The sequence below is a fragment of the Enhydra lutris genome, unplaced genomic scaffold, assembly GCF_002288905.1.
Source record: "Enhydra lutris kenyoni isolate GAN:26980312 unplaced genomic scaffold, ASM228890v2 scaffoldscaffold19, whole genome shotgun sequence".
In the NCBI taxonomy this organism is placed as follows: Eukaryota; Metazoa; Chordata; class Mammalia; order Carnivora; family Mustelidae; genus Enhydra; species Enhydra lutris.
In genome coordinates, this window is record NW_019154103.1 from 5,613,905 (window position 1) to 5,627,717 (window position 13,813).

General features: G+C 38.9%; 1 protein-coding gene across 1 annotated transcript in view; it reads right to left on the reverse strand.

Annotated features, from left to right (window-relative positions):
- Positions 1 to 3,743: 3,743 nt before the first annotated feature.
- LOC111148296 (homer scaffolding protein 1) overlaps positions 3,744 to 13,813 on the reverse strand; it is a 132,119-nt gene continuing 122,049 nt past the window's right edge. The window contains exon 9 of the mRNA XM_022504784.1: positions 3,744 to 6,670. Within this exon, the coding sequence (XP_022360492.1) occupies positions 6,482 to 6,670 (189 nt within the window). The 3' untranslated portion in view covers positions 3,744 to 6,481. The remainder of the gene's footprint in view (positions 6,671 to 13,813) is intronic.

Sequence of the window (13,813 nt, forward strand, 5' to 3'; positions counted from 1 at the left end):
CTTAAGTACCGTGAAATAACTATCTGCACCCTACACTAGATTATAAGCTTCTGTCTCTGCTCTATATTCCAAAATGGCGTCTGGGACATAGCCTGCGCTCAGTATTTTAGGTAAGAGAGTAAAAGGCCCAAGTTTGGTGCCCTTGGATCACTTACAGGTCTGTTAACAAACAATGGACCCACAACTGGATTCCTAGTGAGATGGCATTCTGCTCTGTGAGTCTTTTAAATTAACCCAATTGAAACCCAAACCTTCCTCAAAAAGTTAAAACATGAAATTACCATATGATCCAGTAATTCCAACTTGTGGGTATATACCCAAATAAATAAAAGCAGGGACTCATACAAATACCTGTATATGAAGCATCACTGAAGAATTATTCACAACTGCCAAAAGGGAGGACCCAAGAGTTCGTCAACAGAGGAGCTGATAAATAAACTGTGGTACATCCATACGATGGACTATAATTCAGCATTGGAAAGGAAGGATACATGCTGCAATACAGATCCACCTTGAAAACATTACGCTAAATGAAATAAGCCAGACACAAAAAGACAAATACTGTATGATTCCTTCTATATGAGGGGTATGGACTATCTAAGGATCAGACAGACCATGAGATACTTCTGCAGCTGATCTAATGTGATCAGCGTGGAGAGGCCTTTACTTCAGTGGAACCACAATGGACCACAAAGTCACTCAACACTGACTGCCAAACCCACATCCTGCTTAGCTATGGTTTAGTCTTAGAGATGAATTTTATAGGTTTACAGCTCATTTCACTAGGGAATTTAAGAGATGGGGGGTCTTCCCAAGGCCTTCAAAAAGAAGTTCCTGCTTAAATTTTATTGACTAGGAACTTTACATAAGAAATGCACTATCCTTGGATTATCTGAAGTTTGTAAGTCAAAAAAAAATTGGGACTAAAATACGTTGCATAAATATGACCTGCAAACAAAGTACGATTTGCAACTGAACGATAACAAGCATTGTAAACATCAATGGAGGCTGAAGGAAGAAGTTCAGGAAGAACAAATATAAAATATATAGTTAAGAAGTACCCTAACAGAGATAATTCTAGAAGCAAGGCAGTCAAGCTGGAGGGAAAAACTATACCAGATACATGAGCAAGATCTCCACCTTTGGACTGGTGAGCTGGGTGACCAGACTGATCACTGTGGCAACAGGGCAGGTGCGAGCATTTGAGCCTCTTCCCTTTCTCTCCCTCATCCCCCTTCCAAAGGAACACCCCTGCAAGGGCCCCTATACATAGAAATGAAACATCCGTTAGTACAGTGCCTGTCACATAGCACAGATTCAACAAACACACCTTTCTCTTCCATGTCGTACTGAAGTTGTTGAGAAAGTATTTCCTCCAAGTGCATCTGCTCTCTGGCCATGTTTCATGATACAGACATTCCATCTAAGGTGTGACAATCAAGTCCTACACGTGTCTTACAGCTAGGACTTCCAGAGATGCATACATAGTAACACAGTTATAAAACAGATAACAAGACAAAACCGTGACTGTTGATAGAAAAAATAGCCACAAAAAAAGGTCTTCCTGTGGTAGAGAAACGGGCTTAATTCTGTATTTATTAGGCACTCATTATCATCTTAGTTCGGTGTTATTAGGAGAGAGCAGAGTAGTATTTCTATCCCTGGGTATCTCTGATGTGAAAGTAACTGGCAAAAGTAGGTCAGAATTCCATACAACGTTGAGTTCTGAATGTCAGGTGTCTGATATTAGGCTGTAAATCCTGACAAGACAAATGACAGGATTGCCTGAAAGCCTTTAAAATTCGTTAAGGCAATTCCAACCTGCCTAGTGAAAAGCAGCAGGTGTTTCTGGCTCGCCTGACGCGTCTTTGATAAAAACGAAGGTGAGTGTATGCCCACTCCTTGCTGGCCCCACTTCCACAAAAAATCTCCTCCTCCAGATTTGTTCTCGCCATCACTGGCATGTGTCCTTTCATGCAAAGGACAGAAGGGACCTTATGGAGATCAGAGAATTGACTCGTTGCCTTTTCCCTATCCTAGTTCAGATGCAATCTCTCTTCTTGGGTCACCTGTTTTGGATAAAAATAAAGTGTTTCTTTTCTATCTAGTGTACTAAGCAGAAATAACCAGGCAGTGTAGTGTAGAGTTTTTGAGCTTTTTTCTTGGTTAAAATTGTTAGCTATTTTATTAACCAAAAACTGTTTCTTTAATTCATTAATGATGCTTATATTTCTGTGACGTTGATATATATCAGTTTCCCATTAAAAAAAGAAAACTGTCGGGCCCCTGGGTGGCTCAGGTTAAAGCCTCTGCCTTCAGCTCAGGTCATGATCCCAGGGTCCTGGGATGGAGCCCCGCATCGGGCTCTCTGCTCGGCGGGGAGCCTGCTTCCCCCCCCACTCTCTCTGCCTGCCTCTCTGCCTACTTGTGATCTCGGTCTGTTAAATAAATAAATAAAATCTTAAAAAAAAAAAAAAACTGCCCTCAAAATTTAAGGTCCAATTTTATATTGGAAATAACGCACTTTCACAATTTATTTTTTATTTTAAAAAATATTTTATTTATTTATTTGACAGAGAGATCACAAGTAGGCAGAGGCAGGCAGAGAGAGGAGGGGAAGCAGGCTCCCCACTGAGCAGAGAGCCCGATGCGGGCCTTGATTCCAAGACCCTGAGATCATGACCTGAGCCGAAGGCAGAGGCTTAACCCACTGAGCCACCCAGGTGCCCGCACTTTCACAATTTAAAGTTAAGGTGAACGATTCATTGGTTTTCTTTCCAACGATGCTCCTTCTCCAGTAATTTAAAAAATATTCTCTCACGTGCAAATCATCTTCTCAGTAATTATAGCACAGTACCCAACTTGAGAAAATTTGTTTTCAACGTGTCATTCTTAATTACTTCTTACCTGAAAGTTTTCTTAAGATTTTACATAAATTAATTTACCTCATGAATGATCAAGGAACAATGCCAAATATACAGAAGACAGAAATTCAATGAAGACTCTTTCATGACTTCAAGTACAGCCTATCGGGAATGGTAAAATCATGTGACACCAAATTAACAACCAGGATTTCTTTAAAAACCCAACAGAACACTGCCACCCAACCCATCTTCCCTGCGGCCTGCCTCCTGTTCCAGAACGGACAGAGGATCAGGTCTGCAGGGAGAGAGCCGCTGAACTGCACAGTCTGCAGCGAAATAAAACCACAGTAGGCTACAGGACACACGTGACAGAAGACAGTCCATTTGAACGGGGCAAAAAAAGTTTTCAAAGGTGGTGGTTTAATTTTGAGCATCCCTTTTATTTCCACTTGGAAAAAAAAAAACCCAAAAACAAAAAAACAAAAAACCCTGCAAGCTTTTTGTCTGCTCTCCAGCAGTTCAATGACAGCAGAACGTTACATTCTGACGGTGCCGAATTTTCTTCTAGAGGGACAAGGAAGGATGCTACTTCATGCACTCTTTCTAATCTGCAGAAAGAAAGGGAGGAAAAAGAGAGAGGCAGACAGGAGAGAGAAAAAAGGCAGAGAGAAGGAGAGAGAGGAGAAACAAAAACTAATTTTCCAGGCAGGGAAATACTTATAAAACCTTTTATGTCAAAGTCAGGATTTCACAACATAACACACTAATGCGAAATCCAGTAGCACCTGTAAGAGGTAAGCAAATGCCGCCATCACATAGTAAATGCTTTTTCAGAAGTATCTGTAAAAGACTGAAGGAAAAAAAGATAAAGTACATTCTCCAGAGAACAACAAATGTATTTCAAAATAAAAACTGTATTTTTGATTTTCCTTTTTTTCAGTCGTTTTTTTGTACAAGAATTCATCATTATCAGAGAATAACTTATACACAATGGGATCGATCTCTGCTCTCCTTGTCTGTGTCCCTTCAAGTCCACATGTTCAGGTGACAGTCCCCAGCATCATTTTCTGATAAATATATTACCACAGTTGGATCTAAATATAGATACATTATATAATACTTGTCTCTGGGAAAAATCAGATTTTAATAGGCAAACTTTTATTTATATAATACAGAAATGGAGAAAACTGCAGTAGACACACAACCTAATTATGACTTGTAACGATGATTTCTAGATGCTCTCCTACTGTAAATGAGTATTTAAAATAGTCTTAAGATTTTATTTATATGTGCACTTGTGTCCACCTTATCCCATATACTGTACACGTCTAATGACACTCTGGGAATTTAAAGGTGCAGCCCTCAAATTGTGAAATCACTAAAAAGAGAAAAAAATTAGGCCCTATTGGACAAGGAAAAAACTCACAAAATTTCCAATTTTAAACTTCTTATCAGTAGGAAAATATTAAAAATAATTTTCTGTATATACATATGGGTATATGTATATAATGAATTACACACATGTCTCACCTATCAATACAATTCAAGTGGAGACATTTTGGTGAGTTATTTTCCCATTAAATGACGACTATGTCAAAATTTAAAAATATCTTATTACATCATTAAAATAATTCACTTACCATTTCAACAGCTTACACTGTTTTTTTAATTTTTAACTCTTCATAACTAAATTCCCTGATCCCTAGTGTTAAATCCCCTATTTAAATTAAAATCTGGTGCTCTTTGTTACTCAGAAACTGATGGATAAAATCACATCTACTTCAAAATTCCATCAATCAAATAAATTTTATTACCTGATTTATCAGAGAAATATCTCAGCTCTGAGCTTGTGTACCTAAATTTACCTTCCCTATAATAGGCGAGGAAAATATCCTAAAATAGATGGAGATAACTTACATGATGTCATAGCACATAGAATACACGATGATTAAGTGTCTGATAGAAACTTTTCAGAGACACCTGAAAACTCACTTTAGAAACTAACTTTAGAAAGAAACCATTTATTTTTCACTCTAGTATAAATTAATACGTATGTATTTACATACATACACATACATATATAAAACAAAATTGTCTAGTGTTGAGTTGCTGTTTGTGAGTGAAAAAATGGTTACAAATTGATTCATTAGCTTGATTTTGTACTTAACAATTCCATCGTTTTGGGGTACAAAGTCAGTGCATTTGCAGACTCTATCATAGAGTCAGAGACTCAAGCATACACTTTAAAAAAGAACCCTCCCTCAACATCACAGGCATTGTACAGCGAGGATATATGGACTCTGATGCAATCCCTAACTCCGTAAGCAGACTAGACAGCACTTGGCTTGCTTTTAAAAGAGCTTCTTAAAAGAAATATAGAAAGAAATGCATGTTTGCTAAAAGTCTTTTAAAATTACATCAAAACAACATTAAAACTTGTTCATTGAGAAGAGCCTACTGAATTGAATTCCTGTTTGAAATGCCTAGTTAACAGTTCAGAATATTGCCTTGTGAGGTTTGACTAGAGATGTGGCTGATGTGAAGACCCGGACACAGTACACGGCTCCAATCCCAATAGTCCTCTGATCGGCTGTTTGATGGAAATGGATCCCCTTTAAAATTGCTATACACCTTAAAATGATCTATAATAAACAGTTCCCCAATAACCATTATTAGTTGTAAATTGAAATGCATTGATCATTCAGAAAAGATTTCTTGCAAAATATATAAATAAATGTAACTGCATATTCTGTAAATATACTTAACATTGCTAGGCCAGACCGTCGAGGACGGGCTGCTGTATTTCAGTACTGTGTGTCAAATTTATTAGAAATTTAAAAAGAAAAATTTCTGAGGGACTCAGCTGCCTTCGTTAGTTGGCTTTAAAATGTGTAATAAAATGGGAGACAGTTTCTTCTCATAAATACATGGAATCAATATGGAAAAGTAAACTATACAGCAGACAAGATTCAAGAACACCAGAGTGTACCAGAGTGGTCACCGAGTGAAATATCTTCCAGTATAAAAAAAGGGAAGAACTCTATACACCCAGTTCTAGTGAGTATGTTTCAGTTAAAGATGCAGCTCTCTCTCACTCCTGGCAAGAATTAATTGGTAATGGCGCTGCTTCTCAGCAGTGCAAAAATATCCTGAGAAATTATTCAGATTACAACAGAAGACAGGGCTTTCATCACTAAGTTTTTGCACAAAACACAGCTTTAGATATCATAAATAAATTAATTTAAAAAGCAGATAGCCTTCACTGTGTTGAACACAAAAAGGGGATGTGACCCAGACATTGTTAATTCTCCCATTGGCTAATATCAGAAAAAAAAGATTGCATTAAGTGTCTATTTATAACTTTCTAGTTAACTATGGCCAATAATATACATGGAGGTAATTTGTAGTTCAAGTTTTTCATCTCTTTTTCCCCAACTAGCTACGAGCTGAATTCTAAAATTTACACTGAAATATACAATTCCAATTTTCAAAAGATCATCCTCCTGGAGGAGGAGTGATATTCAGATTTTATGTGCGATCTTGCTGCAGAGCCCAAACAGTCCTATGAAGAGAGACAGTGTATTTTTTAATCAATTGGCACTGAAATGTAACTTTCCTTAGCTGCATTCTAGTAGTTTGGCCAAGTTATCTCGCAATTCTGTTAGTTCAAATATTTTTCCATCAAGAATTTCTAAGAGTGTCTTCAGGTTATTGCGAAAAGCTTCTTGTTCATTCTGACTTTTCTCCAGACGTTGCTCTAAGTCAGACAGCTGTCCCTCCAGGTCTTTGTTCCGAATCTCTACTTCCTTTAGAAACAAAAGTGTGATACATATGCACATGTCAGTTCACAACTTAGAAAACAATACAACTTCTGTTATTATTAATTTCACGGTAGTTGATGCAATTTGACGTGTGGGAAGAGGAGCTTCTGAATCTCAAGTTAAAACAATGTACGGAGATTTTTAGAGTTCTGCCCTCTGAGAAATCCATGTGGTTTTATTGACAGGCTCGTTCCAGAATCCATCTATCCAACCCAACAGAAACTTCCCGACTGCTTACTTTGCGCCAGGCAACACTCTGAGCACTTCAAATACCGAAGAGGATTAAAGATCCATTTTGTAGGGACGCCTGGGTGGTTCAGTCGGTTAAGTGTCTGCCTTCGACCCAGGTCATGATCCCAGGATCCTGGGATCAAGTCCCGCATTGGGCTCCTTGCTCAACAGGGGAGCCTGATTCTCCCTCTGCCTGCCATTCCCCCCGCTTGTGTTCTCTATCTGACAAATAAATATATAAATCTTAAAAAAAAAAAAAAAAAAGATCCATTTTGTGGATTAGCTACGTCCCATTTCAATGTTTCAATTCTGCCCACCTCTTTTCCCCCTAATGCATAACAAACTGGTAGCACTCTCCGCTGAAGGCAGGTAGAGAAAAAGAGAATACGTTTTCTTCCTTAATGGGAATTCTGGAGAAAGACTTGTGAGACGACAACTCTCTAACATGGAAGTATTAGGATCCTATGAATGTGTTAATTAGTCTTTGTTTTGCCTCACTATCCAACTGAGTGCTTGTGGCAGAGGAAGAAGCTCAATGGCTAAAAACTATAGTCAAGATCTATGATAAGTGTACATGTGAGAGAATTATAAAGCTGACAGTTCCAACATACTGCAAATCATAGAAAAAAAAATGACAAAAGGCAAATAAGAGTTTATGACAAAAATATTAAAAAAACCAGAATCAAGTCTAGTATACTTAAAAATTAGAAGGTATTGCTCTAAGTGTTTCTAAACATGACAAATATAGTAAGAGATTCTAAAAAATAAAATGATCTAATAACCCAGAGATTTAATTTTGGTTAAAACTTTAAATTGAGAAAAAGAGCAGAAAACCAATTATGACACTTTACACAAGGTATTCAGATAAGCAGTTAGTTGAAAGTTACATATCCTTTCTGGAAAGCTCACTCACATATGTCAATTATATGGGACAATGACAACATTCTGGTGTTAATAATACAATATGAATCAGCCTCAGAAAATATTTTTTTTAAAGATTTTTAAGATTTTATTTATTTATTTGTCAGAGAGCACAAGCAGGCAGAGTGGCAGGCAGAGGCAGAGAGAGAAGCAGGCTCCCTGCTGGACAAGGAGCCTGATGCGGAACTCGATCCCAGGACCCTGGCATCATGACTTGAGCCGAAGGCAGCGGCCTAACCGACTGAGCCACCCAGGCGTCCCTCAGAAAATACTATGTTTCAAATGTTAATACATGGTTTAAATGTAAACCTTATAAAAATTCTATCAAGTTTAAAGGATGGTGGAACACTTTTTTTTTTTTTTTAATTTTTGAAAGACAATCCGGTAAATGTTAAATGAGAAAAAACCTTGAATGTGAAGCAGCACAGTGCAAACGGGCAAACACTGGTATGCATGGGGACAGAGACTGTAAATAACTGTACAAACAGAAAAGGGCTGCTGTTGTTAGGATTATGGGCACTTTTTTCCAAAATTTATTTTTTACAACATCTGTAAAAATTAAACTTTTGAGGAAAATAATGGGGAAATTGGCTTGATTACATCTAAGAAAGTAACCCTATCCTAGGAGTCTGAACATAAATGTTCACTTGCCCTGACAGAAATAACTAAGAGTAAGGCTTCTTACTCTTAGAATGCCAGGAGGAGCCACTAGAACCTGGGAAAATACTAGAATACAGCAGCTCTAATGAGTAATAAATGAAGATTCTAAGAAATCCCAATCTAATATGAAAGCATTTAGGGATGGAGGTTTCCCAGGTATGTTTCTAATCTCTTCCCTGTGAATAACCCACAAAGGGAAGATAAGTAAACAGTGAGCAGGATTTGAAACCAATAAAATACTTATAAATGCAGAAGCCACATGCATGGAGGCTCAAAACTAGGAGGGAGAAAACAGAGCCCGAATCAAATGTAAAAATTCCACTCATGACTGCACAACAGGCTCTCTTGCCTGCTTCAACAATAAGCTTAAGAGTAGAATGTTTCCAACTATAAAAATAGACCAAATGTCATTCAATAGAAAACACGCACTTCACCAGGCACCGCCCAGTATGCCCTCTGAAGCCTTCCTTACAGTGAAAGGCTTCCTTGTTCTCCTTGCCAATCAATGAAACATGCAAACATTTTCAATGGAAGCATGAAAAACACCACATTTCCTCAGCTATTAAAATGGCATTGTTCTCCCTAGACAGAGTGTCATACTCTCAGCCATTTCTCTGATTGGAGGAATTTTAGGAGTCAGATAACAAAAGAGATCCAATACAGTGCTGACAGTGCCGGTCTATTCTGAGGCAGAGAATGTAATCCTAGAGCAAGAATGGCCAACCCCGGCAGTGCACACGGGCCAACACCAGGTAACCGGCACCCCGGCGGGTGGGAAATTCCCAGTAGTCTGCCTTATGTTCCTGTTTTCCAAGCCTCTCTTTCTCCCTCTTAACATATTCTTCTGCTTCTAACCATATCTGTATTACTAGCTGCTACTTCTTCACTGACATGTAAGCACGTGCTGGGGGAATCCAGAGACCTGGTTCAGTCCTGATAAAGCAATGGAGGCCAGAAGCTAACTTGCTTCCGAGTGCTTTAAAAGGCACTAATTGCAAGTATAAAATCTTAGTGGGTAGAAGGTCACATTCTGTGTTGTTAGATATGGCACCTCAACACTAGCATGATTAAAACAAATTTACACAATTATCACCATCGTCATTGGGACTAGATCAGGCTCATTTTCCGCCAGTTTAAGTCCTGCATTTTAATTTTATTTTTTTTTAAATATTTTATTTATTTATTTGACAGAGAGACAGAGATCACAAGTAGGCAGAGAGGCAGGCAGAGAGAGAGAGAGAGAGAGAGAGAGGGAAGCAGGCTCCCTGCTGAGCAGAGAGCCCCACGCAGGACTCGATCCCAAGACTCTAAGATCATGACCTGAGCTGAAGGCAGAGGCTTAACCCACTGAGCCACCCAGGCGCCCCATAAATCCTGCATTTTTTTTTTTTTTTAAAGATTTTATTTATTTATTTGACAGAGAGATCACAAGTAGGGAGAGAGGCAGGCAGAGAGAGAGGAGGAAGCAGGCTCCCTGCCGAGCAGAGAGCCCGATGTGGGGCTCGATCCCAGGACTCTGAGATCATGACCTGAGCCGAAGGCAGCGGCTTAACCCACTGAGCCACCCAGGCGCCCCAAATCCTGCATTTTTAATCTAAATAAAAGTTACAGAAAAATTCTTTGACAGCTGATTCCCACGTTAAGCTGTTACAAGCAAGATATATTGCCCTATTAGGTCATCAACCTTCATATGTAATACAACATATAAACCATCAAAAGAAGAATCAGTAATTCAAGACAAAAGTGGGCAAAAGACACGTACACAAGTTTTGGAGAAGAGACAGTCAATAATTATTTACTAAGCATCTTCTATCTACTAGCAATAGAGATAGAGCAGAAAATAAAGAGAGCTCTTGTTTTAATGTAGCACGCATTCTAGAACAAGGAGACTGGCAACAAAAAAGTGAGCACTTCTGGGACACCAACATAATGGTGACTCTGTACGCTGACATCTCTCAGCCATCCTCCCAAACTATAAAAATCAATAATAAGAATAACACCACACAGATTCCATGACTTCAAAGTAACTAGAAGAAATAGAACAAATCAAATTTCAATTTCCAGCAAAGACATTTCCTAAGCGCTCTCTCTAACCCTTTGTAAAGGACAAGGCGGGGTCATGGAGCAAGCAGAACAGAGGGAAGAGGAAAACAAAAGGCTTAAGACTGAACTCTAATAACCCTAAAGCCTGTAAGTGTTGAAATCCTGAATAATCAAATAAACAAAGTTGTGGTAGACCAAAGTGGAACTACAAGGAATTGACTTACTCGTGCACACGAGACAGGAGGCAGTCTTGGAGAGGAGAAATGGGCACAAAGAAAGAGAAAGAAGCCTGCTGGCACACTACAGTAAAGGAGAAGAAGCAACACAGGGAAACTTACAGTCTTCTAAGACAAGAGAAAATTAAAGCACGGAAGGACACATAGCCTCTCCACCATTATCTTCCAAAAAGAGGGTGGTTTTGAACTGAGAATCTGTAAGCCACTCAAAACTGCCACTCAATCCACAAAATACAAAGGTGTGAGCTATCTTCATCTACGTCAACTATCCTAAGATGAAAACAGAAAATGAAAATCTCGACACTTCAGTGAATGAAAATAAAAGCACTGCCCCCTCCCCCCGAAAAAAAAAAACAAACAAACCCAACTATGAAGCGCAAGAAAACAGAAGCCTCCATTCTGAATTAAATACTGTCAAATAGGATGCCTGGCTAGCTCAGTCAGAAAAGAGTGTGACTCTTGATCTCAGGGTCATGAGTTCGAGCCCCAAGTTGGGTGTACATGGTACTAAAAAAATAAGTAAATGAACTTTAAATATTGTCAAACAGGCATTCAAAATAGAGCCTGACTCAGATATCAAACACTAAAAACAGAAAAGAGCCAAAAAACCAAAAAAACAGGAATGATTAAACCCTGAGAGAAATAGAAGAAAAAGGCAAAATTATATCAGAAATAGAGACTGAATCATAAAACTTAATTTAATTTAAATGCATTTAATTTAAATTAAATTAAATTTAAATTACATTATGCTTTACTCAGTTATTATTTTTAAATATTCAAGGGAATGCAAGTGAGATAACGTAGCGGAAATGGTCAAAGAGAAAGTGGTTGAAATAGACGAGAAGAAAAGACCATCTAACTACATATCACTGGAGCTCCTTAAGAACACACCTCAATAGGACAAAGCTAATATTTAAAACTTTTACATAAGAAAACTTCCTGGAAATAAAGGAAGACCCAAATCTACACATTAAAAGGGTCCACCAAGTACCTAAAAACCCTGACCCTCATAAAAATCAATTCTGAGAAATATCTTAGTAGAACTCTTAGACATTAAAAATAAAGGAAGGGGCGCCTGGGTGGCTCAGTGGGTTAAGCCCTTCGGCTCGGGTAGTGGTCTTGGGGTCCTGGGATTAAGCCCCGCACTGGGCTCTCTGCTCGGCAGGGAGCCTGCTTCCCTCTCCCTCTCTGCCTGCCTTTCTGCCTGCTTGTGATCTTTGTCTGTCAAGTAGATAAATAAACTCTTAAAAAATAAATAAATAAAGGAAAAGTGGCACCTGGGTGGCTCAGTCAGCTAAGCGTCTGCATTCAGCTCAGGTCATGATCCCAGGGTCCTGGGACTGAGTCCTACATTGGGCTCCCTGCTCAGTGGGGAGTTTGCTTCTCCCTCTGCCTCCTGCTCCCCCTGCTTATGTTCCCTCTCTCTCTCTGTCAAATAAATAAATAAAAATCTAAATATATATATATGCATAAATATATAAAAGAAAAATCCTCAGGGCACACACACAGGAGCGCTAAACTTCCAAGGCAAGAGAAGTAGACTGGAATAGATCTCTCAAAAGCAACATAATGGACTCCAGGGTGGCTCCAGTGGTTAAGTGTCTGACTCATGATTTCAGCTCAGGTCATGATCTTGGGGTCCTGGGCACCTAGCCCTGCGCTGGGCTCCATGATTAGCAGGGAATCTGCTTCTCTCCCTATCCCTTTCTCTCTGCCCCTTCCCCTGCTCATGCTCTCTAAAATAAATCTTAAAAAAGAAAAAAAAAGGCAACATAAAAACAAGGGAAATGGAGTGGCATTTTCAAGAAACTCAATGAAAGAAAATTATGAACCAAGTACTCTATATCTACTTGTCACCCAAGTCTTTTATATTATTTATTTATTTAAAAATTACCTTTTTTTTTTTTTTTTTAAAGATTTCATCTGTTTATTTGAGAGAGAGAGCACAAAAGAGGAGCAGCATGCAGAGGGAGAAGCAAGCCCCCCTACGGACAAGGAGCCCAATGTAGGACCTGATCCAAGGACTCTGGGATGACCACCTGAGCCAAAGGCAGATGCTTAACTGACTGAGCCACCCAGGCGCCCTAGTACTAAGTCTTCTAAAAAGCCACTTAAACCCATGAGCTCTTCTGGAACCATCTACTAGAGGAAAAGCTTCATCCAACCAACATATTACTGTAGAAACTTCAGAGAAAGGACTGGTGGTACTAGATATACCATATGTAGTATATATCAAAGACTAAAACAAAGGTGGACAATGGTTAAAAAATAATATTAAAATGTTAGTTTTTTAAAAAAGATTTTATTTATTTATTTATTTACTTATGAGAGAGAGAGAGAGAGAGAGAGAGAGAATGAGAGTGAGAGCTAGAGTAGGGGGAGGAGCAGAGTGGGAAAGAGTCTCAAGCAGACTCCGTGAGCTGAGAGCAGAGCTGGGTCCCATGACCCTGTGATCACGACGTGAGCCAAACCTGAGAGTCAGATGCTTAACTGAGCCAAACCGGAGCTCCCCCCAACCCCCAAATGCTACTTATTCTGACAAGGTAGAAATAATACAACTAAAAAGCAGGAGAAAAAAAAGGAAAAGAGAAAAGGAGAATAAGCTTCTAATTATTTAATAGGTAATAGTTCAAAGTCAGCTATCATTAAAAACTAACAGACAAGGATGCCAGGGTGGTGCAGATGGTTAAGCTCCCGACTTTTGGTTTCCACTCAGGTCTTGATCTCAGGGTCATGAGATCGAGCCCCACATTGCGTTCCGGACTCAGCATGCAGTCTGCTTGGGATTCTCTCTCCCTCTCTCTCTGTCCCTCCCGCTCATGCTCTCTCTCTAAAATAAGTAAATATTTTAAAAATAAATAAATAAAAACTAATAAACCAGATAGAGAAAGTTTAAATATGAATATAGGTAAGTAGGAGTATTTTTTTAAAAAGATTTTATTTATTTATTTATTTATTTACTTATTTGACAGACGGAGATCACAAGTAGGCAGAGAGGCAGGCAGAGAGAGAGAGGAGGAAGCAGGCTCCCTGCTGA